Here is a 23,996-nt window from a genome sequence, read left to right on the forward strand (position 1 = left end):
CCTCTGGCCTGCTCAGGGCACCTCTCAGTTTTTACTCCATGGCTTGGATCTGGTCTGAGCTCCCTCCAGATCCCAAGCACTCCTAGGTAGGTGTCTTTTGGAAAAGGTCCTGTTTAGAGCAAAGACTCTTGCCAGAATTTGATGTTGAAACAAAGCTGTGGTAGTTTCGGGCTGGCTCTGGTGCTGAGCCCCTTCTGGATGCAGGGATGAGCTGTTTGTTCATGGGCAGCTCAGGTGTGATCCTGGGGCTGGGACAGGGCTGGGTCTGAGCCTGTTCAAAACCAAACTTCTGCCTTCAGCCTCATGCTTCCTCTTGGCTGCAATTCAAGGGTTTCTGAGCAAGTGATTTTTAAATCTGAAGTATTTCAGATCTTTGTATGTATTGTTATTGTGTCTGAGAAACTTGGATCTTTCCTAGACATCCTCCTTATTGAAAGCTGACCCAGAAATCATGAGTTGTTGTGTACCTGAGGCCAGCCTGCTCATGAATTTTATTCCTGTGTTTCTGCTGTGTACAGGCTGTTTTCTAAGAACAGTTCACCAGTGCAGCTTAGGGATTTTGCTGTGGAGAGAGTTCTAAACATACCTTAACCCCTGTTTTCTTCCCCAGATCCTGTCTGTTGCATGCAGCAATCTCTGAATCATCAGGCAGAGTAGTTGGAAGAGGATTGTTGGCTTTTGTTACTTAACCAGGCAATGTATCCTGCTGGGACTTAACTCTCAGAGAACCTCGTGTCCTTAAAAATGTGTCTTCTCAAAATGTCCCACCAACCTTAAGTTTTTAGGAAGATTGGTTGTGTTCCAGGTCTTTGGAGAAAGGATTGAGCTTCCCTTTATCCCAAATGACATTTGAGTAGAGAGAAGTTAGTGAAGAGGCTCTAACTGCAGATAAATACTGCGAAGATGATAAATTATACTGAAAAAGTTCTTAAAATTCATATGATTTAGAACAAATAGGGCAAAATCTTTGTGGTAGGGCAAAATCTTTGTGGTCCTGCAGAGCAAGATACACAACCAGTTGGTTGGAAGAATCTTGATATTCCCCTCACCCTGTTCATGAGGCTGCAGTCACATCCTGGGAAATCCAGACCATCCCTCTTGCTGATGTGAAACTGTTCTTGGGTGAAGTTTATTGCGAAGTATTGACAGGATGCTTGAGCTGCAGCTGAGGTTTGTCAGTGTGTGAAGGAGGCTGGTTTAGTTCCTAAAACCTGAGCACCTGTTTCTCCAGTTTTCCATCTGCACTGAGCATGGATGGGACTAAAAGGTTTCCCTTCACTTGAGCTGGCAGCAGGGAACTTGCAGGGATGTGCTGGGAAGGTGCAGTGCCCCTCACTGATGGACCAGAACATCTGGAGAGCAAGGAGGAAATGAGCCCAGACAACAAAACTCTCCTGTTGAACTCAGAGGACAATTTCCTTATTTAAATCTGGCCTTAAATATATTTGTGATTATTGTCTGGAGTTTGCTGGAAGCTCCCTTCTAATGGTGTTTTTCCTGAAATGAGAGAATTTGTTAAAGTGCATCTGAGCCCTCCATTGGTCTGGACTGATCTTGGCTGTCGTGGAGGCAGTGGCACAATTCAGGGAAGGAGCTTTTGACTTTGACAAAAAGAAGGGAGCTTTGGGAACATTCCCTTCTTTTTGCCAGCACACTCTCAGTCCTGGAGAGGGCTAATTGCTTAAACTGCAACGTTTTCCTGTTGCTCAATAGTTTTTGCAGAGGGAGGGAGGTGAGGAAGGTCCTTCAATGTGGATTTTTGGTGTGATGTGGAGAGTGTGATGAGAAACTTCCTTTTGTAGACTGTTTCTCTAAGGGCAGAGGTGCTATTCTGTGAACCACTTTCAGAGGCTCTTTGAATAGAATGGTATTAAAATTTGTGACTCTCTGGTTCCAGCCTTAAGGGAGGGAAAGAAATGTATTTCCAAAATCCACTTCCTAAAAGCCACTTAGACTAGCATGTAGCATATCTGCATTAGGAAAACTATAGCCTAACTTGGCATTTGGTTCTGAATTTAACTTTTTTTGCTCTTGCTGCAGTTTTATTAAAAGCAAGATTCTCTTCCCCTCTCTTTTTAATACTCCTAGAAGAGTCAGAAGGGTGTCACTGGCTCAGTTCCAACCCTGCTGGCCCATTTCTACCCAAGGTAGGATCAAGAGGACACCTGGAATTTTGGTCTCAAGCTAAATTTTAGGAAATATCTGTTAGACTTTTAAGAAATGAAAATGTACTTCCTCTTTTGAAGCTCTTGGATTTTAGAATGAATTTAGTAATGCTTCTAGCACATAAAATAAGTGTTGAGAATTTTTAGTTTGTTGTCAGGTTTAAATTTTCTGATGGCCTTAAACATACCTCTATATATGTCTTTGCAGTTCTTAAACTCAGCGTTGGAAACAAATTGGTCCATGGCTTATGTAAACACTTGACAAATAAATCTATTTAAATGTTTTATGTCCTTCCCTTTTAACAAATATTTCATACCTAAAGGGATTGTCTTGCTACACTTCTGTTGTGTTGGTGGTTTTGTCTCAGTGATTTGGTTTAACTGGGTTCACCTAAAAGAAAATTGTTCTACAGCCTTTATGATTATTAATTCAGTATTTTTATCATCTTTTTGTTATATTTTGAAACAACCCCAAATACATCCAGTGGTATTAAACACATTTTTCCTACGCTGTCACCTGGTTTTAAATACTTAATTGTTTGAATGTTCAAGTTTTAAAAAAAAGGCAGTATTAAAAGCTAAGAATAAATCTATCTATGCAAATAGCTGGGCTCAACTTTGGTATTGAAAGGTTAGAAGAGCTTGAGAATAAAATTCCATGTTTCTGAAACCTCACTGGAATTTCAGCTCAGGTTAATAAATCACTTTCTTGTTGCTGCTCCATGGCTGTGCAGCTTGGGATTTTGTAGGGAAAACTTTCCAACAGCTCTGGTGGATTTATTGAGAAGCAGAGTTAAATGTTAACAGCTCCCTCCTCTTCCTGAGGAGCAGGATTCCTGATATTGATATTCCCTGGGGGTGGCTGAGTGTCCTGAAACAATGAATCCTAAAGATCTGTTCTTTACTGGATGTGTTCTGTTCGCTCTCTGCACTCTTGTTTCCCTAGGAAACTGCCTCCAAATGCCCTTTAATATATATATATATATATATAAAAATATATATAACGTATATTTATAAGTATAAATATTATAAACATAATATATAAATAGAAATATTATAGCTATTATATATGTTATATTTATATTTAAATATATACATACGTATATATTTAAATATATATATATATATATTTGGTTTTGTCATCTCTCCCCCTGGAGGAAAGGCCACCCAGACTCAGAGTTGGCAGGTGTGGAAATGGAATTATCTTTATAAAAATCAAAATTTTTAAATTTATAAAATCTGCTCTTTGTGACCACACGCCTGGGGTCAAAGGCAGGATTTGTTTAGAATAAATCGTTAAAAACATAAAAAGGGAAGGGAAGGGAATTTCAAGGAAAGGCAAAAGAAAAGGAAATTGAAAGGAAAGGAAAAAGGAGGAGGGAAGGTGTGGGCAATAGGGGCTGCTCTGTGTCTCGCAGGGATTTTGGGAGCCGTCTGGGCACAGAAATCCTTTCCCACGTGGAAAGCTACTTTCAGTTACTCTACTTGAGACCTCGACACACAGAGCAGTGTATATATGTGTGTGTGTTTTATGTGCGATTTTACAGAAATGTGTATTTAGAAATACACCTGGGTCGCGCAGGCGGCCGGCGCGGGCAGCCCCGGGGTCCTCCCGCACCGCGCGGCGCTCGCGGCCGGGCCCAGGCGGCTCCCACGTGGTGCGGGGGGAGCGGGAGCGGGGAGAGGGAGCCGGGGGAGCTCCAGGGGAGCTCCGGGAGCCGCAGCCATGCAGCGCCGCAAGGTGGACAACCGCATCCGCGTCCTCATCGAGAACGGCGTGGCGGAGCGGCAGCGGAGCCTGTTCGTGGTGGTGGGAGACCGCGGCAAGGACCAGGTACGGCCGTGCCGGAGCCGCCGCGGCTCCTCGGGCCCTGCTCCGCTCTCTCCAGCGGGAATGGAACCCTGGCAGCCCCAGGCAGAGCAGCGGGGCCTGAGGCGAGGGAACTCACAGGGACAGGGCTGGAAATGGTGTGAGACCCCCCTGAGGCATCTCCCGGCTGGGAAGCTCCTGAACGGCAAATGAAGCTCAGGACAGGCTGCGGTGTGTGGGCTTGGTTTGGTTTTTTAAGTTGTTTTTTAACTGTTGAACTTTGGGGCTAGCTGGAGGTTCTGCCCTGTGATGGTTTCTCTCTCTCAGGGTGAGCTTGGAGTTGTCTCGCAGATGAACCTGCTGAAGTTGTGTGGAGGAAATTCAGTGCTAAACTCGTTTTTCTTCGGGGACTCTAGCCTTGTGTTTTTCAAGTGGGGAGGGGAAGAACAGCTCGGCAAACCCACGGTGGTTTAGGACAAGTCCATTCACAAAATCACAGAGTTGTTCAGGGTGGAAAGCCCTCCCAGACCGCTGAGTCCAGCAAGGCCAAGGCAGCCCCTAACCCACGTCCCCAAGTGCCACATCTGCGTGGCTTTTTAATCCCTGCAGGGATGGGGACTTGGCAGCCCACTCAGGGAAGAAATTTTGCCTTAACACCAACCTAAACCTCCCCTGGCACAGCCTGAGGCCGTTTCCTCTCCTCTTGTCCCTTGTTCCCGGGAGCAGAGCCCGACCTGGCTGCCCCTTCCCATCAGGGATCTGTAGAGAGCAATAAGGTTCTCCCTGAGCCTTCTCCTGAGCAATAAGGTCCCAGGCTGAGCCCTTTCCCCACTCCCTCAGCCATTCCTGGTGCTCCAGCCCCTTCCCCAGCTCCATTTCCTTCCCTGGACATGCTCCAGCCCCTCAGTGTCTTTCTTGCAGTGAGGGACCCAAAGCTGAGCCCAGGATTTTGCCCTGCCTTGTGCTGAGCAGAGGGGAGCAATCCCTGCCCTGCTTCTGCTGCTCTTCTGTTCTAATTGCTGTGTAACTGATAATTCATTTATCTCCAGTCTGTGGGCAAATAAAGTCAGCTAATTATAAAAAAAAAAAAAAAAAAAAAAAATTAAACTTGGAAAAGAATGAATTATTCAGGTGGCAGTAGAGGAATGTTGGCATTATGACATTATTTACTGATGAGTTCTGGCATCTGATTGTGTTCACTGAAGCCCTCTGTGGAAAATCCATAAGAATGGGTTATCCATAAGAGACAAAAGTGTGTTTAGCCTGGAATTATCAGTGTTGGTTCTGGCAAAGAAGGGAGTTGAGGACACAGGAGGTAAAACCCAGTGTCCTGCAGCCCTGGAGCAGGCACAGCCAAGGGGCCCCTCTGTTCTCCACGGTGGAAATGCAGCTGTAAAACCAGGTTTAGAAGAACACTTTGCTTTGTGATGCTCCCTGAGAGCTGTTTGTGAGTGCTCTGTGCCCTGGCAGGTCGTCATCCTCCACCACATGCTGTCCAAGGCCACGGTGAAGGCCAGGCCCTCTGTGCTCTGGTGCTACAAGAAGGAGCTGGGCTTCAGCAGGTGAGAGAGCCCTGCATCCTGGGCAGGGAGCAGCAGGATCCAGGGCTGCAGGCTGAGGGGAGGAAGGGAGGGAGGGGAAGCCAGGGCTGTTCCTGGAGCAGCTGGGGGAAATCTGCTCTTCCAGGAGTGAAATGTGGCTTCCATAGCAGAGCTGGCACTGGCAGAAACTACCTCTGTTTTTTCTCCTTTAGCTCTAACACTGACTCTGCTACCCTGGGCCAAACTCCCTTTTTAACCTTTTTTAACCTCAAAACTGAGGTTCCTCAGCTGTTTCACCTCAGTCATATTTAGGACTGAGCTCTGACTTCCAGGCTCAGCCTGAGCACACTTCCCTCAAACCCTTCCCCAGGAAAACTCTTGTGTGTTCTTTTCCTCTCCAGCCACAGGAAGAAGAGGATGAGGCAGCTCCAGAAGAAGATTAAGAGTGGGACTCTGAACATCAAGGATGATGATCCCTTTGAGCTGTTCATTGCAGCCACAAACATCCGCTACTGCTACTACAACGAGACCCACAAGATCCTGGGGAACACCTTTGGAATGTGTGTCCTGCAGGTCAGGAGGGCCTTGGCTCCCTAAAGGGCTCTACAAGAATCACTTGAAACGTTTCAGGAATGGGGTTTGTGGCTTCTGTCACTTCAGTTTTGGTGGCCTTGCTTTTCCCTCACGAGTGGTGTGAGGGTGAGGTGGCCTCGTTGGTAGGAGTTGGAACAGGGCATTGCTTGGTGCAAATTTTAGTGGGAATTAAACTTGGAGGAATAAAGGTTTCAGGCTCTCTGTGCCTTTCAGTAGGAGCCAGCTGCTCTGCTGAACTCTGGGTAACTCTGAGGTTCTTTTTACTGCCCAGGATTTTGAAGCCTTGACTCCAAACCTGCTGGCCAGAACTGTGGAGACAGTGGAAGGTGGTGGAATTGTGGTGATCCTGCTGAGAACCATGAACTCCCTGAAGCAGCTCTATACAATGACCATGGTATGTGTAGCACAGAGGGTCTGTTCTCTGCCAGCAGCTGCATTGAGGTGATGCTGGGTGGGTGTTTATTGATTCTATTGTGGGCTGTTATCCTCCTTCCATCATCCTTCCTGCTCCTTCATCAGGAGTGGGAGGAGATGGGATGGGATTTGTTACACTCAGGCATTTCTGAAATGCTGCAGATGTGGGTCCTTCACCACAAAGTCAGGATCCTGTCTGGGATGTGCTGAGGATGGAAATGGAGGGATAAGAATGGGAAAGAAGGGGTCACAATCCTTTAAATGTCACTGTCACATTTTCTTTCTGTTTTCTTCCCTTTTTCCTTCAGGATGTTCACTCCCGGTACAGGACCGAGGCGCACCAGGATGTGGTGGGGAGGTTCAATGAGAGGTGAGTGGCTCAGAGTGCAGAGGAGCTGGGCTGGCAGCCCAAGGAGAGCACCAGGAGCAGCACTGGCTGTTCCTGATGGGAAAACATCCCACAGGTCTGCCTTGGAACAGGCCTTTTTCTGGAAGCTGGACTTGCAGCTCAGCTGTGGGGAGCTGTGAATTCTCTGTGTTTAGAAGAGAGTTCAGCTGAACCACCAGGGAGTGCTGCTGCTGATTTTACTGAGTTTTCTCTGCCTGCCTAGGTTCATTCTGTCCCTGGCCTCGTGCAAGACCTGCCTGGTGATTGATGACCAGCTGAACATCCTGCCCATCTCCAGCCACGCTGCCAACATCACTCCTGTGCCCCCCCAGTCTCAGGTCAGTGAGTGATCCCAGCCCTCTGCCCTGCCACAAATCCCTCTGAGTTGGCCACAGGGTGTTAAAGATTTAAAATCAGGGAATGTTTTTTTTTATTTCACCCTGATTTATATCAAAGGATGACATTGCAGAGGAAGCAGAACGTTCTGCAAAAATTATGTGGGTGAAGCTTGGGGAGCTGTTTTTTCTATATTCTGCTTTTTTTTTTTTTTTTTTTCTGTCCTGTCACATTTTGTGCTTGCCCATATTTATTAAATTTCCTGTACTGCTCAGCCCAGTGAGGTGGAGCTTGATTGTGGTTGCATGGAGGGATTTCAAACTGATGGACCAATAAAAATACTTTTTTGGCATTTGGAGAGTGGGAGAGCACTTTGGAAATAAGTATATATTGCAAGCTCAGGACACAGCTGGAAGCTGTGGCAGTTGTTTCAATTTCTGAGTTACACATGTCACATTCCAGGAAGAATTCCCTGAGGATAATCCAGACACATTTGCACTGTATGAAGTGTATCCTTTTATCATTTCCACTTGTAGACTGCAGTAAAGTGGAACCAGTTTTAAACAGAAATCTTGAAGCATTTAAACTGTGCTGTGTGGCCTAAGAAATAACCAACACAGCTTCTGTCAGAGCTGGTAAAAACATTCTAATAAGGCGCTGATTGAAAAATAAACAAATAAAACAACCTCCTTTTATTGTTAGGAATAACACTGACAGCAGCACAAATGCTTATCTGTTGGTTGCAGAGGCTGGTGCCTTTGGAATTTAAGTGACAAGCAGGAAAATCAGCTGTCATTCCCATCTAAAACTGGTTGTGTTTGTGTCCAAGTTTATTATTTGGCTCTGAAGGTCTTGATATTATTTTGGTATTGGTGCTGCAGTAGTTTTTCCCCCTGCCTGGACACTGCATGTGAGAAGTGTAGCAAAGATCATGAATGTCCAAAGACTAAAAAATGAATTAAATTATTCAGAGCACTCTTCTTTAATCTGTTTTTTCTATCAATGCCATTCTGTAATTACTATGTGCTGCAAAATTCTTCCCTGTTTTCCCTTCCAAGCCTGGGGAAGTCAGGACTGGGCAACATCTTTGTGACCATTCTCCTGAAGATGCCTGAAATTTAAGTGTTAAATACATGTCTGTCCATATAAATTCTCATGGTTTTGAGGAATACATTTTTCTTGTGGTAACTTTTCCAGAAGACACCACAAAGGTAGGATTGTGCTGAAATATCCTTGGCTCATCCTGTTGTGTGCCTGCAGGAGGAGAGCCTGGGGCCCCAGGACTTGGAGCTGAGGGAGCTGAAGGAGAGCCTGCAGGACACACAGCCTGTGGGAGTGCTGGTGGATGGCTGCAAAACCCTGGATCAGGTTGGTGTGATGCCTCAGGTTTATATTTTTCAGATTTTGTGCTGCTTTAGTCTGTAGTTCTGAGCTTCATAGTAGGGGATAGTAAGCTCTCTTCACAGAGTAGGGAGACAAAACAAGGTAGGTAGACCAAGGATAAATTATCCAAATTTCAGGCCCAAGATCATAAACAGTGGCAGAATGAAAAGAGATAAACAAGGATGGGACTTCATAAGCTAAAGGTGTAATTGGACAATTAACTCCAATATGCAAATGGACCAGAACTTATAAAAGTGAGAGATTCTGTGACTGGTTGTCCATTTTGTGACCATTTGGGTTCATCTTGGGTGCAATCCTGGCTGGGCTCTTGTGCTGCCCAAGGTGGATCCATTGAGGCCTTCTAATAAATCCCTACTTTATTCTTTAACTCCATCCAGTTCTAGGCCAGCCTTCACAAGGCATCAGGTGTGCTGGCAGAGCTGAGCTTCTCTGGGTAGAGCAGGACTCAGGGTGAAAGAAACTCAAACTCTCTTTTCTTGGGGTTTTCTAATCCTCAGGCAAAAGCAGTTCTAAAATTCATTGAAGCCATTTCTGAGAAGACCCTGAGGAGCACTGTGGCATTAACAGCAGCCAGGGGACGAGGGAAATCTGCTGCTTTGGGGCTGGCCATTGCTGGAGCTGTGGCTTTTGGGTGAGTGATCCCCCTTCCAATCCCCCAGGCCTTATCTGCATCCCTGAGTTAAAAAAAAAAACCCAAAACACAACCAAGGTGGCAAGATTGGAATATATTAGTAATATCCAATCTTAAATCCCTCATTTTTAATCTTACATCTTTTGATACAAGATTATATCTTGACAAAATTGTGTCTTTTGGTCAAATTTTTCTTAAAACTCAAAATAATCAACACATAAATCAAGATTATTGTCCATAGGAATCTGCTGTGTTTTGTTTATTAGGTAAAGTCAACCCCTCCTGTTAAAAACCTATCCTGTTTAGTTCTTATGTGGTAAAATTGGTTAGAAAAATCATTCAGCTCTTGTTTTGCTTTTTTTTCTCTGCAGTTACTCCAATATCTTTGTCACATCTCCCAGCCCTGACAACCTTCACACTCTCTTTGAGTTCATATTTAAAGGCTTTGATGCACTGCAGTATCAGGTGAGGGGAGCAGACTATTTTACAATATTTTCAAAGCATTCCTGCTAGGAAGTTTTACACCTCATCAGTGCTTTTGGCTACATATGTTTGCTACCAGCCTTTTTTACAATGTTCTGCAAGAAAAGGAATCATGGCAGAGTTGTGTTTCTTTCTCTGTCTTTAAGCAGGGTAAACCAGTTTCTTTGTGAAACAGGTTTTAACATCAGTAAATAATTTCCCAGTTCTCAGGCCTTTTAAGCTTTTATAAGAATTTTTGATTAGAATGTGAAATAAGTGTCTGAGCTTATTTTGATGATGATGATGGTAAATTATTTTTTTCTTACATCTTGGCTTCTTATATTGTTTAAAAATGTTGTTTTCCAGGAGCATTTGGACTATGAGATTGTTCAGTCCTTAAATCCAGAGTTCAACAAGGCAGTGGTCAGAGTGAATGTGTTCAAGGAGCACAGGCAGACCATCCAGGTAATTGGCATTCTTACCTTTCCTGGTTTGTTCCTGGCTGTGGTTTTTGCCAGTGTTGAAGTTGTTTTGATTTTAAGCATGTTCATTCTGTGTGATGTGGAGCTGCCCTGGTGGGCTTTGCTGGAAGGCAGATCTTCAGGGAGTGACTTCCTCAAAATATCCTCTCTCTTTCAGAAAATAACTTGTAGATTACAGAGCTCCCTCGTGGGTTTCTCCCAAAACAAAAGCAAAGGAAGGTGAAAGGAGTCATGCCTTAAGTTTTAGCTTTCATATTTTTAGATTCTGTGCTGCTTTAGTGTGTAACTCTGAGCTTCATATGAAATGTTAGTAAGGTCTCTTCACAGAGCAGGCAGACAAAACAATTCCTTTTCCAGTTTGAGGACCAAGGATAGCTGTTTCAGCCTCAGGCCCAAAAACCATAAACAACAGGGAACTGAAGAGTGTATCTGGGAGGATGGGACTTCATAACCTGAAGCTGTGGTTGGACAATTCATTCCAATATGCTAATGGACCAGAACTTATAAAAGTGAGAAACCTCATGGCCAGTTGTCCATTTTGTGACCATTTTGGTTCATCTTGGGTGTAGCCCTGGCTGGGCTCTTGTACTGCCAGGGTGGATCCATTGAGGCCTTTTAGTAAATCCCTACTTTATTCTTTAACTCCTTCTTGCCTCTGTTCTAGTCAGCCTTCTCAAGGCATCAGGAGCAGTGCAGGAAGAGGTTTTAGTGATTAGATTTCCTTTATTTTCCTCACCTCTGCAGATGAATTCCTGTGGAGTTGTGCCAAACAAGACGTATGAGCCAGTCCTTGTTAGGGCAGCCTAACTCCTCTCCTGACTTTCTGCTTTTCCACATCGCAGTCTCTGGCTTGGTGTTTGAGGAGAGCAGGGACAGCAAAGAGCTTTCCTGGGCCCCAGCTTTGAGGACCCTGGTGTTTCCCTGCTGGCAGTGACAGTGTCCCCTCCTTTGCAGTACATCCACCCTGCTGATTCTGTGAAGCTGGGCCAGGCCGAGCTCGTGGTGATCGACGAAGCTGCTGCCATTCCCCTGCCCCTGGTGAAGAACCTGCTGGGCCCTTACCTGGTGTTCATGGCTTCCACCATCAATGGGTGAGGCTGGAGCAGCCACTCTGCTGGGGCTCCCCAGAGCTGCCTGGTTCCTGTGGTTCCTGTGGTTGGTGTTTCAGCTCCCTGTGTCCTGGTTCCCAGGTACGAGGGCACCGGGCGGTCGCTGTCCCTGAAGCTCATCCAGCAGCTCCGCCAGCAGAGCGCCCAGAGCCAGGTGACCCTGACAGCAGAGAACAAATCCACAGCCACTGCCAAGCTCACCTCAGGTACAGCATGTCAGAGCCTGAATGAGGGATGTGGGACTCCAGGCGGCTCTCTAAAATGCAGTTTATTCCATCCAAGATGTTCCAGCAGTCCAGGGTGGTGGGTGACAGAGCCTGTGCCCACAGCTGTCAGCTCCAGCTGCAGGCAGGCCTGGAGACCCTTTGCTTTAGGTTCCATTGCATTACATACTTTTCTTTGCTGAGCATCTTAATACAGTAGAACCAATCTATACCTTAACTTTTATCTATAGCCTATCATAAGTACTATAATATTCATGTTACTGTTCTCCAATTACTAAAAGTTAGTACATTACAGTTTAAGCTAGCAGTTATTATTCAGTTTTCTTGCAGTGGGAAATTCTGAGACTTTTTTTCTATTTGCAACTTTGCTGACTTGTTTGCCTGTGCTCTCTTTCTGCTTGGTAAAAACATCTTCTTGTTTGAGGTGGGTTTGTCCTTTGCTGTAAGCAATAAAAACCCCTTCTAACTAACATACCTTTTGCCTCCTTGGTTAGCCAGCAAGTTTGGCTCAGCAATTCTTTTCTTCTATATCAAAACTTACTTACATCTCTATTCCTTCATCAGACTCTACATTTAAAAATCTTTCTGCTAAGCACACATATCTGTGAGACTTTTTTGTCAAACTTTCATCCTTCCCAACAACAGCACCTCTGCCCTGTGTGTCCCACACAACCTGTGTGTGTCCTGGGGCTGCTGTCAGCCTGATCTGTAGCTGTCCCACCCATCCATGTGCCTTGCAGCTGTGGGAAGGGGTTGTGTGGGGAAATGGCAGAACTCTGCTGGTTTTCCCTCACAAGTTGCAGATGGAAGGCTTTTTAGAGGTGAAAAATCAGCACCTGACAGTTTTCTGATCTGGGAGCCCTTCAGGGCACAGGGATCCTATGGGGTGCTTGTCCAGCCCTGAGTGTCCTTTTTTACCCCTGCAGCTCGCACGTTGCACGAGGTGTCCCTGCACGAGTCCATCAGGTACGCCCCTGGGGACCCCGTGGAGAAGTGGCTGAATGATCTCCTGTGCTTGGACTGCCTCAACATCACCAGGATCATCTCTGGCTGCCCCCTGCCAGACACCTGTGACCTGTATCCTCCCTGAAAGGTTCTCAGCCTGGCTCATGGCTGGGATAAGCTCAGCACATGGTCTTTTCCCCAAGACCTCACCCCTGGCACTGGTGGTGGGTGCTGCCAGGACATCACCAAACCCCAGTTTTGCTGCAGGGACAACCTCAAGGAAGGGTTGCATGAGGGGATGCCCTTGTTGGAATTACAAGAGGTTTATCTTTACAGGTGAAAGCTGCAAAGACTGCCCAACATTATTTATTTTTGTAGATTAAGCTGTTGGAGTCTAAGAAGGCAAGCCCAGATATTGAAAATAAACCAACAGGAAGCTTTTTCCTGGTTCCCAAGGAGTTTTCTTTCTTTAATCCCTGTATTTAGATACTATGTAAATAGAGACACACTCTTCTGTTACCACAGAGCATCAGAAGTTTTCTTGCAGAGGCTGATGGCCCTCTATGTGGCTTCACACTACAAGGTATGGCTTGGGCTTCTTCCATCCAGTTTCATTCCCAGTTTCAGTGTGGAATTTTCTGGGGACAGAGGTGCTTGTTATGACAGCTTGATTGACATTTCTCAACAGCTTCTGTTGCTTCTTGTTGTGTACAGAGCTGTGTTCTTCTTTCTCTGAGATCTCTACCTCAGTCCTGGCTGTACACACTGGATTTCCAGATAGTCTGGAATATTTTTGCCTTGAAAAAATGTGGAGACTAAAATTCTAAATGAGCATCCAAGCCTGTCAGGATTTTATCAGTGCTGAACCTCATTTGCAGTTCTCTTTACTATGTTTTGGTGGCCTCAAGTTCACCAAGAGCAGCACTGTTATGAGGCTGAAAAGAGGAATAATTCCTCTCAAGGTTTCAAGACCAGGGTTAATCTGTAAATCTGGGGAAGTCCAGAAGCGCTGAGCTACTGAGTTCTAAAAATCTGAGGCTTAAAAAAAGATTGAGATTTGGTACTTAGGAGGTAAGGAGCTGTATGAAAATATGAAGTTCAGGTTCATACATATTAGAGCACAGGGTTTCCCTTGAGGAGAACAGATGCTGTCTGGGGATGTGACAGCCATGACCTGGCCTGGGAGCTCCTCCATCCCTCAGTATTGTATGAGTTCCAAATTTCTTAATAGCTCTAAATTTGGAAGATAGATGGATTGTTTAGAAATCAGCTGGATTTTGAAGCTCTCCTCATGGAATAACCATTTGGTAACACTCTCAGGCACATTTGTGCCCTTTTTTGGGGTTGTCCTGTGCAGGGCCAGGAGCTGGACTCAATCCTGATGCATCCCTTCCAGCTCAGGGTAGTTGGAAGGGACTCTGTAATTCTCTGGACAGATCATGATCTTTCTGATGTCTTCACCCTGCAGAACTCCCCCAATGACCTCCAGATGCTCTCTGATGCCCCTGCCCATCATCTCTTTTGCCTTTTGCCTCCTGTTCCACCCACCCAGAATTCCTTACCAGAAGTCCTGGCTGTTGTTCAGGTAAGAGAATGACTCTGAGTGTCAGTTTTGATCCTGGTCTAGTTGAGCAGGAGGAAGCATTCTGTGTGTTCATGGTTTTGTGTCTTTCCTGGCAGGTGTGCATGGAGGGAGAGATCTCCCGCCAGTCCATCATGAACAGCCTCTCCAGGGGGAAGAAAGCCTCTGGTGATCTGATTCCCTGGACCATTTCAGAGCAGGTGGGTGATTTGGCTGTGCACTGGCACCCAGGGTGTATTTCATGTATTTCTTGTCTCCAGAGTACCCAGCTGTGTCCTTTAATGGGCTCTTTGTCCCTGTGCAGTTCCAGGATCCGGACTTTGGGGGCCTCTCCGGCGGGCGCGTGGTTCGCATCGCGGTTCACCCGGATTACCAGGGGGTAAAGTACCTGGGGCCAGCTCTGGTGGGGCCAGGGAAATGGAAATGGCTCTGCAGGCAGAGCTCAGAACAGGGCAAACACTGCAGCTCCTCCAGTTCTAAGCATTTTAAGCTCAGGACACCAAATCCGTGCTCCCAGAGCATCCCGAGCCACTGTACACAATCCAGGGATATTTGCTGTGACCTTACCGAGTGTTTGGCATTTTCTGAGTGCCAGAGTTAAACCCCAAGAATTACCACACAGCCCTTCTGTACTGTCCTTCTCCCTGGAGCTGCCACGTGGCCAAAAAAAGCATTTTTGCAGTGACTGAGTGATGTCTGCACTGCTGATTGTTAATGGGTTTTAAGGGGAGGATGTTAAAAATCAGAGACCTGGTTTTGCTTACAGTGTGCTGTTGCTTCTTCACAGATGGGCTATGGCAGCAGAGCTCTGACTTTGCTGCAGATGTACTATGAAGGCAAATTCCCATGTTTGGAAGAAGAAACAGTTCAAAAGCCAAAAGAAATCACAACTGTGAGCAGTGAGGTATGGTAATTTTTTTTTTCTGTCATGCTAAGCTGCATAATTTCCCCTGTAAGTCTCCACTCTCTAGGGAGGAAATACTCAGCTTTGATTTTCATAGAGAAGAAGAGCTTTAATTTGCAGCTTTCTGTGGGGATTGCTGCTAACCCATTCCCACTTTCTTTTCCAGACTGTTGGTTTATTAGAAGAGGTTGTGACACCCCGGAAAGATTTGCCTCCTTTGCTGCTCAAACTGAGTGAGAGACAAGCTGAGCACCTGGACTATCTCGGGGTGTCTTATGGCCTGACACCCAGATTGCTCAAGTAGGACATGATTCTATTTCCCAGTTACATCTTGCCCTTCTTAAACAGATAATGAGCTTTACATGCCCAGTTTTTTCAGGGTGTAGAAGTAAGAACAGCCTGTGATAGGTAGGGAGTGGTTAAATACTCATCTCTGTGACCTGTAGAAATGTGAGGTGCTGCTCACTTCAGAGCTGGTGGTTTTTACCTGACTGATGTAAATGCCTTTCACATCACCTTGAAAGTTTGTGCATTTTTTAACATTACAGTAATAATTTTTCACTTCCCTGAGCTGAACCCTCATTCAGGTGGGTGCTGTTCCTGCTTTCTGACAGAACGCTCATTTACTGTGTTGGTCGGAGTGTTGCTTGCTCCTCACCAGCTGTCCTTGTACAGCAGATAAATTGCATTTAACCACAATTTATTACTTATGTAGCTCCATCATTCTCAGTGTGTTCCCTCTTTTTCCCAGGTTTTGGAAGCGTGCTGGATTTGTGCCAGTTTATCTGAGGCAGACCCCTGTAAGTACCACACTGTTCCTGAGTGAAAATCCAGCCCTGCTAAAATCCCTGGGCATGCATTCCAGCAGATTCTGTGAGAAGGGGTTTGGGGAAGAAGGGTTTGCTGAAGCTGCTTTTAAGGCTTGGTTTATGTTCATTTTTGTTCTTTGGGCCTATAGTTAAGGAGCAGAGTTTTAGGGTTGTGAATGTGGGCCTCCAAGTAGTTTGCACATAAAAATTTAGAGCTGTTGAGGGCTATTAATATGATTATTGGTAAAATAGCTGAGATTTACCAAATTCTAGAAGTTCATAGGTTTTCCATTAAGTGGAGGTGGTCGGTAGCAGTTGATGCATCAGTTGTTGTTGATTTAGAAGGTATTTCCCTTCCTCAGCTGAGCAGAGTGCAAAAGGTTCATGGAGGTGATGGGAAATCCACCACAGAATCACAGAACTGTATCTTATTTATCAGAATGACCTGACAGGGGAGCATTCCTGCATCATGCTGAAGATGCTCAATGAAGAGGACTCTGAGCAGGAACCTTGGCTCACTGCCTTCTGGAAAGGTAACTCTGATCCTGCTGACTCTGAAGGACCCTCTGGGCTGTTTATTATTCTAGAGGTCTACTGGGCTAATTTATTTTGTCCTCTTGCCCTATAGATTTTAGGAGGCGCTTCCTTTCCCTGCTTTCCTACCAGTTCAGCACCTTCTCTCCCTCCTTGGCACTGAATATTCTACAGAACAAAAATATCAAACAGCAGCCCCAAGCACGTGAGTACCCTGACTGGGACAGCTGTAAGTGCATGGCAGAGCATGGCTGCAGCCTGGCACCTCAATTTGCTGTTTCCTCAAGATGTTTAACAGGAGAATCCTCTGGGGAGAACTTGGTACTTGTGTCTTGTGGGGTTTTAGTGTCTGGCTAGAGGGTTTTCCTGCTGCAGCAAGGGAACAAACCTCTTTTACAGCAAAAGTTTTGAATTAAGACCCTGGAATCGACAAGAGCTCTTCGAACAATGACTTGTAACTATTGTCAGGTGTAATTTGTGCCCTTTCCACTGACTGGACTTTCACAGCATTAAATTGCTCTGTTGTAATATAGCAGTGCTTAGTGCCAGCAAGAACATGCTTTAAGCAGGTAATAAGCAGAAATATTATAGTAAGGCTACGAAACACAAGTAATAAATGACATGATTATGAAGGTTTGTTTTTAGGTGAACAGAGAGGGGGAATTGTGGGAATCTACAAAATCAGAGGGTTTTGGGAAAGCTGCAAGATGCAGGCCTCAGAGCAGAACTGTGAGTTGAGCTAAAGCAGCAGCCATGAGATAGGTCAGCAGAAAAAGTATTTAAACTGTAGGAAAGCAAGGGCAAATAGAACAATGGCCTGTGTATTAATGCTTGTCTGAATAGCTTTCTAAGCTACAGAAAGTATATCTAGCAAGATATTAGGAAGGTTAAAGCTTAATAATGGAGCTCTGTGTGTTGTGTTTTAAGGCTTACAAGTAGGTATTGTATTCAAAATAAGCAAGCATTGTTTTAACCAAAGGTATGTGTGCTTATGGTGATTGGATAGAACTACTGTCAATGTGCTTTTGCTTTGTGTGATTGGTCAAGAAGCTTATAAAGTAAGTTGTAACATTAGGTTTTCTGGTCTGCTGCCTGGATTGTGAGCTGCTAGCATCTTCCCTTTGTCATAACAATGTAATGAGACTGATGCTGAAAAAGCTCGAGGCGCTTTCAGCAGCAGCTGTGTCTTGTTCCTGTCTGTAAATAGCCCCCCTTGCCAGCATCACTAAATACCTGAATTCCTGCTAAACACTGAGCTCCTGGGTGCTTGTAGAACATTGCCAACCTTGCTGTGTTTCTCTGCTCCCACCAGCCCTCAGCCGCGCTGAGCTGGAGTCAGCCTTCATCCCCTACGACCTGAAGAGGCTGGAGATGTACTCCCGCAACATGGTGGACTACCACCTCATCATGGACATGGTGCCCACCATTGCCAGGATGTTCTTCCTCAGCCAGATGGGAGACATCTCCCTCTCTGCTGCACAGTCGGTGTGTGTGGGCAGGGTGGATCTGGGGAGTGAGCTGGGGATGTGTGTCTCTCTTTGCTCTGTGCTGAAATCCCTGTCTCTTCCTCAGGCCCTTTTCCTAGGGATTGGCCTGCAGCATAAATCTCTGGACCAGCTGGAAAAGGAGCTGGAGCTGCCCAGCAGTCAATTGATGGGGCTCTTCAACAGGATCATCCGCAAAGTGGTGCAGGTGGGAGCTCAGGACAAGCCTTGGCCATGTGGGACCATGATTCCAAAATTAACACAAAATACCACACTTAGAGAGAGCTGGGTCAGAGCTGGGCATCCCTAACACATCCCCACTTACTGACCATAAACTTCTTGGCAAGTGGGGAAAATCCCAGCTGGAAAATGTGTGGCAATGATTTAAATGCCCATGGTTGGAAGTTTGGAACTCAACTTTAAGGTCCTGTCCAACCCAAATTACTTAATGACTCTGTGTAGTGATTTCCCAGATAAGAGTGCTTATCTTATGGTTTTCCATGTTGAAGTGCCCTGACCAGAATGCTGAGCTGACAATCCTTGTTGCCTGAGCCATTATTCAGAGCATTGGTGGCATCTCAGCTTTCCTTGGAAAAAAATAAAATTATTTCCCAGTGTTATCTAGAGGTAGACTTGAAATCCACTGAAATAGTTTTAAAGTTTTGGATCTGGTTCCTGGTTTTCTTTCTCTCTAAGGTTTAGGATAACAAAGCTCCTGAAGTCTGGGTTTAGGAGTTCATTGTAGAGGTGATAAATGGTATTTTAAAAACCAAGTCTTACATGTGCTGGCTTGTTTCATTTTCAGCTCTTCAACACAGTCCAGGAAAAAGCTGTGGAGGAGCAGATGGCAGCAACAAAGGATGTTGTGATGGAGCCAACGCTGAAATCTTTAAATGATGATTTGGTAATTACAAACTTTATTCCTGGTTCATATGTAAACACTTCAGGGGAGTTCACCTGAGGGCAGAAACATTAAATTTTCCTGGATGGAAAGGGTTCCACACCACATCTGGCACTGCAAGGGAGTTAAAACCTGACAGGTTTGCATTATGTGCAGCTGGAGTTGTGCTTTAAGCTGCAGTGTGGGGTTTTCACAGAAAATTACAAGTTTGTATGTACAAATAACATAAAAAGGAAATTAAATAAAAGAGAGAAGCTATTCAGGACCAGCTGGTATTTGGTTTAGGGGATGTATTTGTGGGGAAAAGGTATTTTTCTCTCATTACAAAGTCATTGTTGCCCTCAGGACCTAAAGCATCTTGTGCTGTCCTGTTGCAGGAGGAGGCTGCAAAGGAATTCCAAGAAAAGCACAAGCAGGAGGTGATGAAGCTGAAGGAGATGGACCTTACACAGTAAGAATTCATCTGCCTGGGTTTCAAATCCAGTTTTTTCCTGGGTGGAATGCTGGGTCTTGCTGGGATTTGTGCACAAGGCTGTAGATGCAGTAACCCATCAGTAAATGAGAACCAGTGTATATTGTCAGCAGTGGGTAAAACATAAAAAACCCAAATCAACATAAAAAGGGCAAGCAACCAGAGCTTTACTAAAGTGTCTTAATCAGACTTTTACTTAAAACCAGAGCTTTTATTTAAGTGTCTTAAGCAGACTTCTTTGTTTCTGGACCAACAGGAGTTACAGATGCCACTGATTCTCTCTCTTCCCTCTCCCCTCCCACTTTTTGTCTAACAAACACTGCTCACTGTGCTGATGTCTCAGGGAAGTTGTCTGGCTTGGCTCTAAATTGGTCTCTGGTAAATCTGGCAAAAGGAATTATAAGCTTCTTTGAATCTTTGGCTGTCATGTTTGGAGAAAGGACAAGAATGGATGTGATTTGGAGTGACTTGTAAGTCAGTCACATAAGGAAAATAATACAACCAGAATGTTTTCAAATTAATTCTATTTTATAGCATTGATAGTGCTGCATACCTTTTTGTCATTTTGGACTCTGTTTCCTGTTTTTTTTATCCTCAGCCAGAAACAGATTTTTGTTCTCCATGAGGAGAGAGACACAAAAATCTATTTTGAATACTTTTCAATGCAGGTTGTAGAAAACTTGTGGGGCTTTGTCCAACATTGTTCTGCTTTGTGGACAAAGCCTTATCTATTCCAAACCTCCAAGAACTTGAGATTGAGAGCAGTCACTCCATTCTGCTACACAACTGCTTTGCCTCTTTAAATCTGGGTGTAATTTCCAGGGTGCTTGAACACCCAGACAAGGGCCAAAGGACATGAGCTTATTTGAGTAGCAATTTTTGTCTTAATTTCTCTTTTAAAAGCAAGCTGCAGCTCTTCACTTTTCCCCAGACTGATTTAGGAAAGCTGTCCCCTGCCAGCTTTTCCAGCCTGACTTGGTGTGTGTTTCCCAAATCCGATTTGCTTGGGTGCTGGCACAGTGGCTTTGTTTGCAGAGTAGTGTGTCCCTGACAGTAGAAACACCTTATTTTTATGTTGTTTTCCTCTGTGCTAACAATGGGACCTGACTTTCCTTCCCCTTTCCCACTCCAGGTACATTATCAGGGGGGATGATGAGGAGTGGAACGAGGTGCTGAGCAAGGCAGGACAGAACGCTTCCGTCGTCAGCCTGAAAAGGTAAAGGAACTTGAAATATTCCAGATATCTCTCCTCTTCCTGCTGGCTTTGTTAAATGTTTTCCAAGAGTGAAGCCTAAGGGTTAAAAGTGAACTCAGGGTCCTGGCTAGATCCTCAGTTTTCCTGAAGGAATTGGGGTGTGAGAGGCTGTGAGCTCCACTACCCAGTGTTTGTGTTGCTCTAAGGATGGTCCTCTCTTCATTAACTTGTTTAATTCCATTGCTGATGATCTGATCCTGATCCCACACAGAAGCTGGGACTGTTCCTCCCTTGGGTCACTCATTCCACCTGGCTGCCCAATTTGCTTTGAGATCTAACACTGAGTGGGAGCACCTGGAGGTGCCAGTGGAGAAAATGCAAATTCAGGAAAGAATTCTTTCAAAAGTGAGCTTGAGCCTGGAAAATGTCTGTATTTCTACAATTCCTTAATTCTCATCCATCTTCTTTCTTCTGCCATGCCCAGCATGTAATTTTCCCATTTTTTTCCTTAGGGATTTATAGGTGAGACTTCCCTGCTCACTTATTTCCCCTTCCTGGAGTGCCTGACAGCTCAAGTAATTATGTGATCTCTGTTCCACCCTTCCATGGTTTTTTTCCATGAATGCTAGGAGCTGTAAGTTTCCAAAAGCCTTCCAGGAAGGAGATACTCTTAGCAGCTGCTTAAAAAGATCAGAGCTTGGAATTCCTGTTGTGTTTACTTGAATCAAAATCCAGTGCAGGGACAAAATTGAATGTTTTAAAACAATCAGTAGTTTCTCTTCTAGGTGCTCTAAAATCTAGATACCGCATTTAGGACAGATAAAGTTTTGAAAAGCAAACACAAGAGCTAAAAGACAAGAGCTAAAAATCAAGATCTTCTGGGTTAGAGAATGTCAGGACACTATAAAATCTAAGTCAGGCTCTTCTTTGTGCTTTTTCTAGCACCAAGTTTAAATTTTCTCCCTCACTCCTATATTACAACAAAGATTTCCCTGCTGGATGGCAAGCCGGTGTGTTTTTAACAGATGTTTTGTTCCTGTTTTCCAGTGAGAAGAAAAGAAAACTCGAAACAGCACGAGGACCCAAACAGAAGAAATTTAAGAAAACTAAAGATCTAAAGCAGAAGAGGAAGAAATGACTTAAAAGCCAATCAATCAATGAACTTGAATGAACAAGTGCTGGGTCTGTACTTAAAAAGCCCTGTTCTCCTCTAAAGCAAGAGACTATTTTGGAGGGAAGAAAAATCCTGAGAGGCATCTTTCAAGTGTTTGTATTGTGGGAAGAGCAGTGTTCAAGTGTTTGTGTGAAGATTTTTATATGAAGGCTGACTGCAGCATGTGAGTGAGGAACTGGAATGCACTGGAATAATGAAAGTGCTTGAGCAGCCCCAAAATTCCCATTCCAGGAGGGCAGATCTGTAAACTTCCTGCATCTTAATGGTCCTGTGGTTCATTAAACAAGAGTTGGGACAACAAAGGACAGAAATGTTATTTTGCCTTAGCACTGCAGCTCACCTTGGTCTCTGCAGCTGCTGGTTCTGGTGGTCCTTTGGAGCTTGAGGGGGCTTTTATGTCCTTTGTATTTGGGGCTGGCCTGTCACTGCACACTCACTGTGCCTCCCTGCTGGCCCAGAGCTGCCCCTTGGCTGTGGTGGAAAGTTTTGTGTTCAGGTTGCCAGAAATCAGCACTGTTGTACCAAAACCTGCTTGTGGGATCTCCTCTCTGACCTCAGGGGCCAGTTGAGCAGCCAAGCACTGAATTCCCAGCACTTGGCAATGACTGTGCCAGTCTGGAGCTGGGGCTGGCTGTGACTCTGGCTCTGCTGCCTCTCACACTACAGAGGCTTCAAACCCAGGCCAGAGCTTTGCCATAGAGTGTCCCAATCCCAAGAGCCCTGCTGCAGTGCCCTGATATCCTTATGGCTTTTTGCTGTGGGGGTTTGGAACAGAGCCCTCCCTGCAGCTGAGGGCACAGCTGTGTTGTATTTACCTGCAGATCTCACAGCTCCTTTTCCTGGCAAATCCTGAGGTAAGGACAGCTTTTCTTCTCTAGGAGGCTGATTTTAAACAAACACAGCCTGTGCCTGCCTGTGGTTTGGAAGCCTCTGTGGTGTGCCACCACAGTTGGTGGCAGTGGCACATCCCTGAGCAGGGACATGTGCAGCTGCAGCCCTCAGAGAGGGGCTGGGATCACCCAGCAGCACTGCCAGGGCTGTGGTGGCCACTGCCTGCCCTGAACTGGCCCCAAAGGTCTTGGAAAAGGAGCAGGCATGGAAGGCAAGGAGTGTGAGGCTCTGGAGAGCTGTGCCCAGGAGAAAAGGTGAGTGTGAATTGTCCCTGGTTTTGGTGTTATTGTTAAAAATAGTGGTGTGCACCCTGAGGTGGTCTGTCCCCTTGTTTGTTCCTTGGAGTGGTGGCTGGATTTGGGAGGAGCCAAGTATCCTGGAGCTGTGAGGTTTTTCCTGTCAGAAGTCCATGGTGGGGATGTTTTCCCTGGCTGTCCCAAGGGGAAGGAAGAGCTTTGGAGTCCCCACAGGCTGGGGATGCATCCCCTGAAAACCAGTTCAGGATTGTTCATCTGACTCTGCCTCAGACCTGTGGCTTCCAGGGACCCTCCTGGTATCCCAGATATTCCAGTGCTGCTTTTTAAAGAAGGGATTCCAAACACAGTAAGTCAGTCATTCAATCTGAGCTGCCCCTGCTGTCAGTGGTGGGGTGTGAGGGAGAGGAAGGAGGGGTGGTAGCTAAGACATTCCCAACTGGAATTAGGGCCAGGCACTTCAGACACCTTCAAGTGGGCACTAAAGGACTGCTCCCAGTGCTCCAAGCCCTGTGGTGGAGGTGAGCAGGGGGCAACAGGAAAGCTACCAAAAAAAAGGTAGGGGTAGGGAACAATTTGGAATTCCTGGCCATTTTTTTTTGACAGCAGTTTGTTATTTTGGGGGCCAAGCTTAAAACACCTGGAGTGTGTGATTGTTCCCAAGTGTCACACTTCCAGACTAGGATCTGATGGGGTGGTGACAGTAGAACCATGGAAGAGGGTGGCTTGGAAGGGACTTTAAAGCTCATCCCATTCCAACCCCAGCCAGGGGCAGAGACATTTTCCACTATCCCAGATTGCTCTAAGCACTGTCCAACCAGGCCTGGGACACTTCCAGGGATGGGGCAGCCAGAGCTGGGTAACAGGTAATAGTTGGTATGTCTGACTCCATTTCCCTTCCCAGCTGGCAGCAGATGAGTGGGAACACTGCACCAAAACCTGTTGGAGTTCCAGCTTCCAGCTCTGCATGAAGCATTACATCCACATGTGAATACTCACCAGAACAATTCTCCCATGGACCAAGGGAACCCTCAGGACTTGTCTTGCTCATTTCTCCCTGGAAAGAGACATGGCATGAGCACCTTTGCAGCTATTGGAGAAATCCTGGAAAGGGCAGGAAATCGGGGTGATTGGAAGAGTTTTGTGGTGTCACACAGCAGTTCACCTGTGTTACTCCATGGTCCAGTGCCAGCCATGGAGCTCTGCCCCACAGACATTCCAAAGGCTCATGTTTAAAGCAGCATTAGCACAAAAGGAGCTGCATTGGCATAGGAATTACCCTGTTGGTATT

At 45.6% G+C, this 23,996-nt stretch overlaps 1 protein-coding gene across 1 annotated transcript; it reads left to right on the plus strand.

Annotated features, from left to right (window-relative positions):
* Positions 1-3,840: 3,840 nt before the first annotated feature.
* NAT10 (N-acetyltransferase 10) lies at positions 3,841-21,862 on the plus strand. The gene is made up of 28 exons (XM_063158225.1): positions 3,841-3,999; positions 5,446-5,537; positions 5,918-6,089; positions 6,382-6,504; positions 6,833-6,894; positions 7,136-7,250; positions 8,509-8,616; positions 9,150-9,283; positions 9,655-9,748; positions 10,112-10,210; positions 11,182-11,318; positions 11,418-11,542; positions 12,487-12,637; positions 12,992-13,088; positions 13,974-14,090; positions 14,186-14,287; positions 14,392-14,466; positions 14,875-14,991; positions 15,158-15,291; positions 15,743-15,791; positions 16,240-16,333; positions 16,429-16,539; positions 17,647-17,819; positions 17,907-18,026; positions 18,624-18,722; positions 19,097-19,170; positions 20,324-20,407; positions 21,434-21,862. Exons 1-28 carry the CDS (start codon positions 3,892-3,894, stop codon positions 21,522-21,524), a joined length of 3,057 nt encoding a protein of 1,018 aa, XP_063014295.1. The 5' UTR covers positions 3,841-3,891; the 3' UTR covers positions 21,525-21,862.
* Positions 21,863-23,996: the final 2,134 nt, after the last annotated feature.

The sequence above is a fragment of the Melospiza melodia genome, chromosome 6 (genome assembly GCF_035770615.1).
Source record: "Melospiza melodia melodia isolate bMelMel2 chromosome 6, bMelMel2.pri, whole genome shotgun sequence".
Lineage (NCBI taxonomy): Eukaryota > Metazoa > Chordata > Aves > Passeriformes > Passerellidae > Melospiza > Melospiza melodia.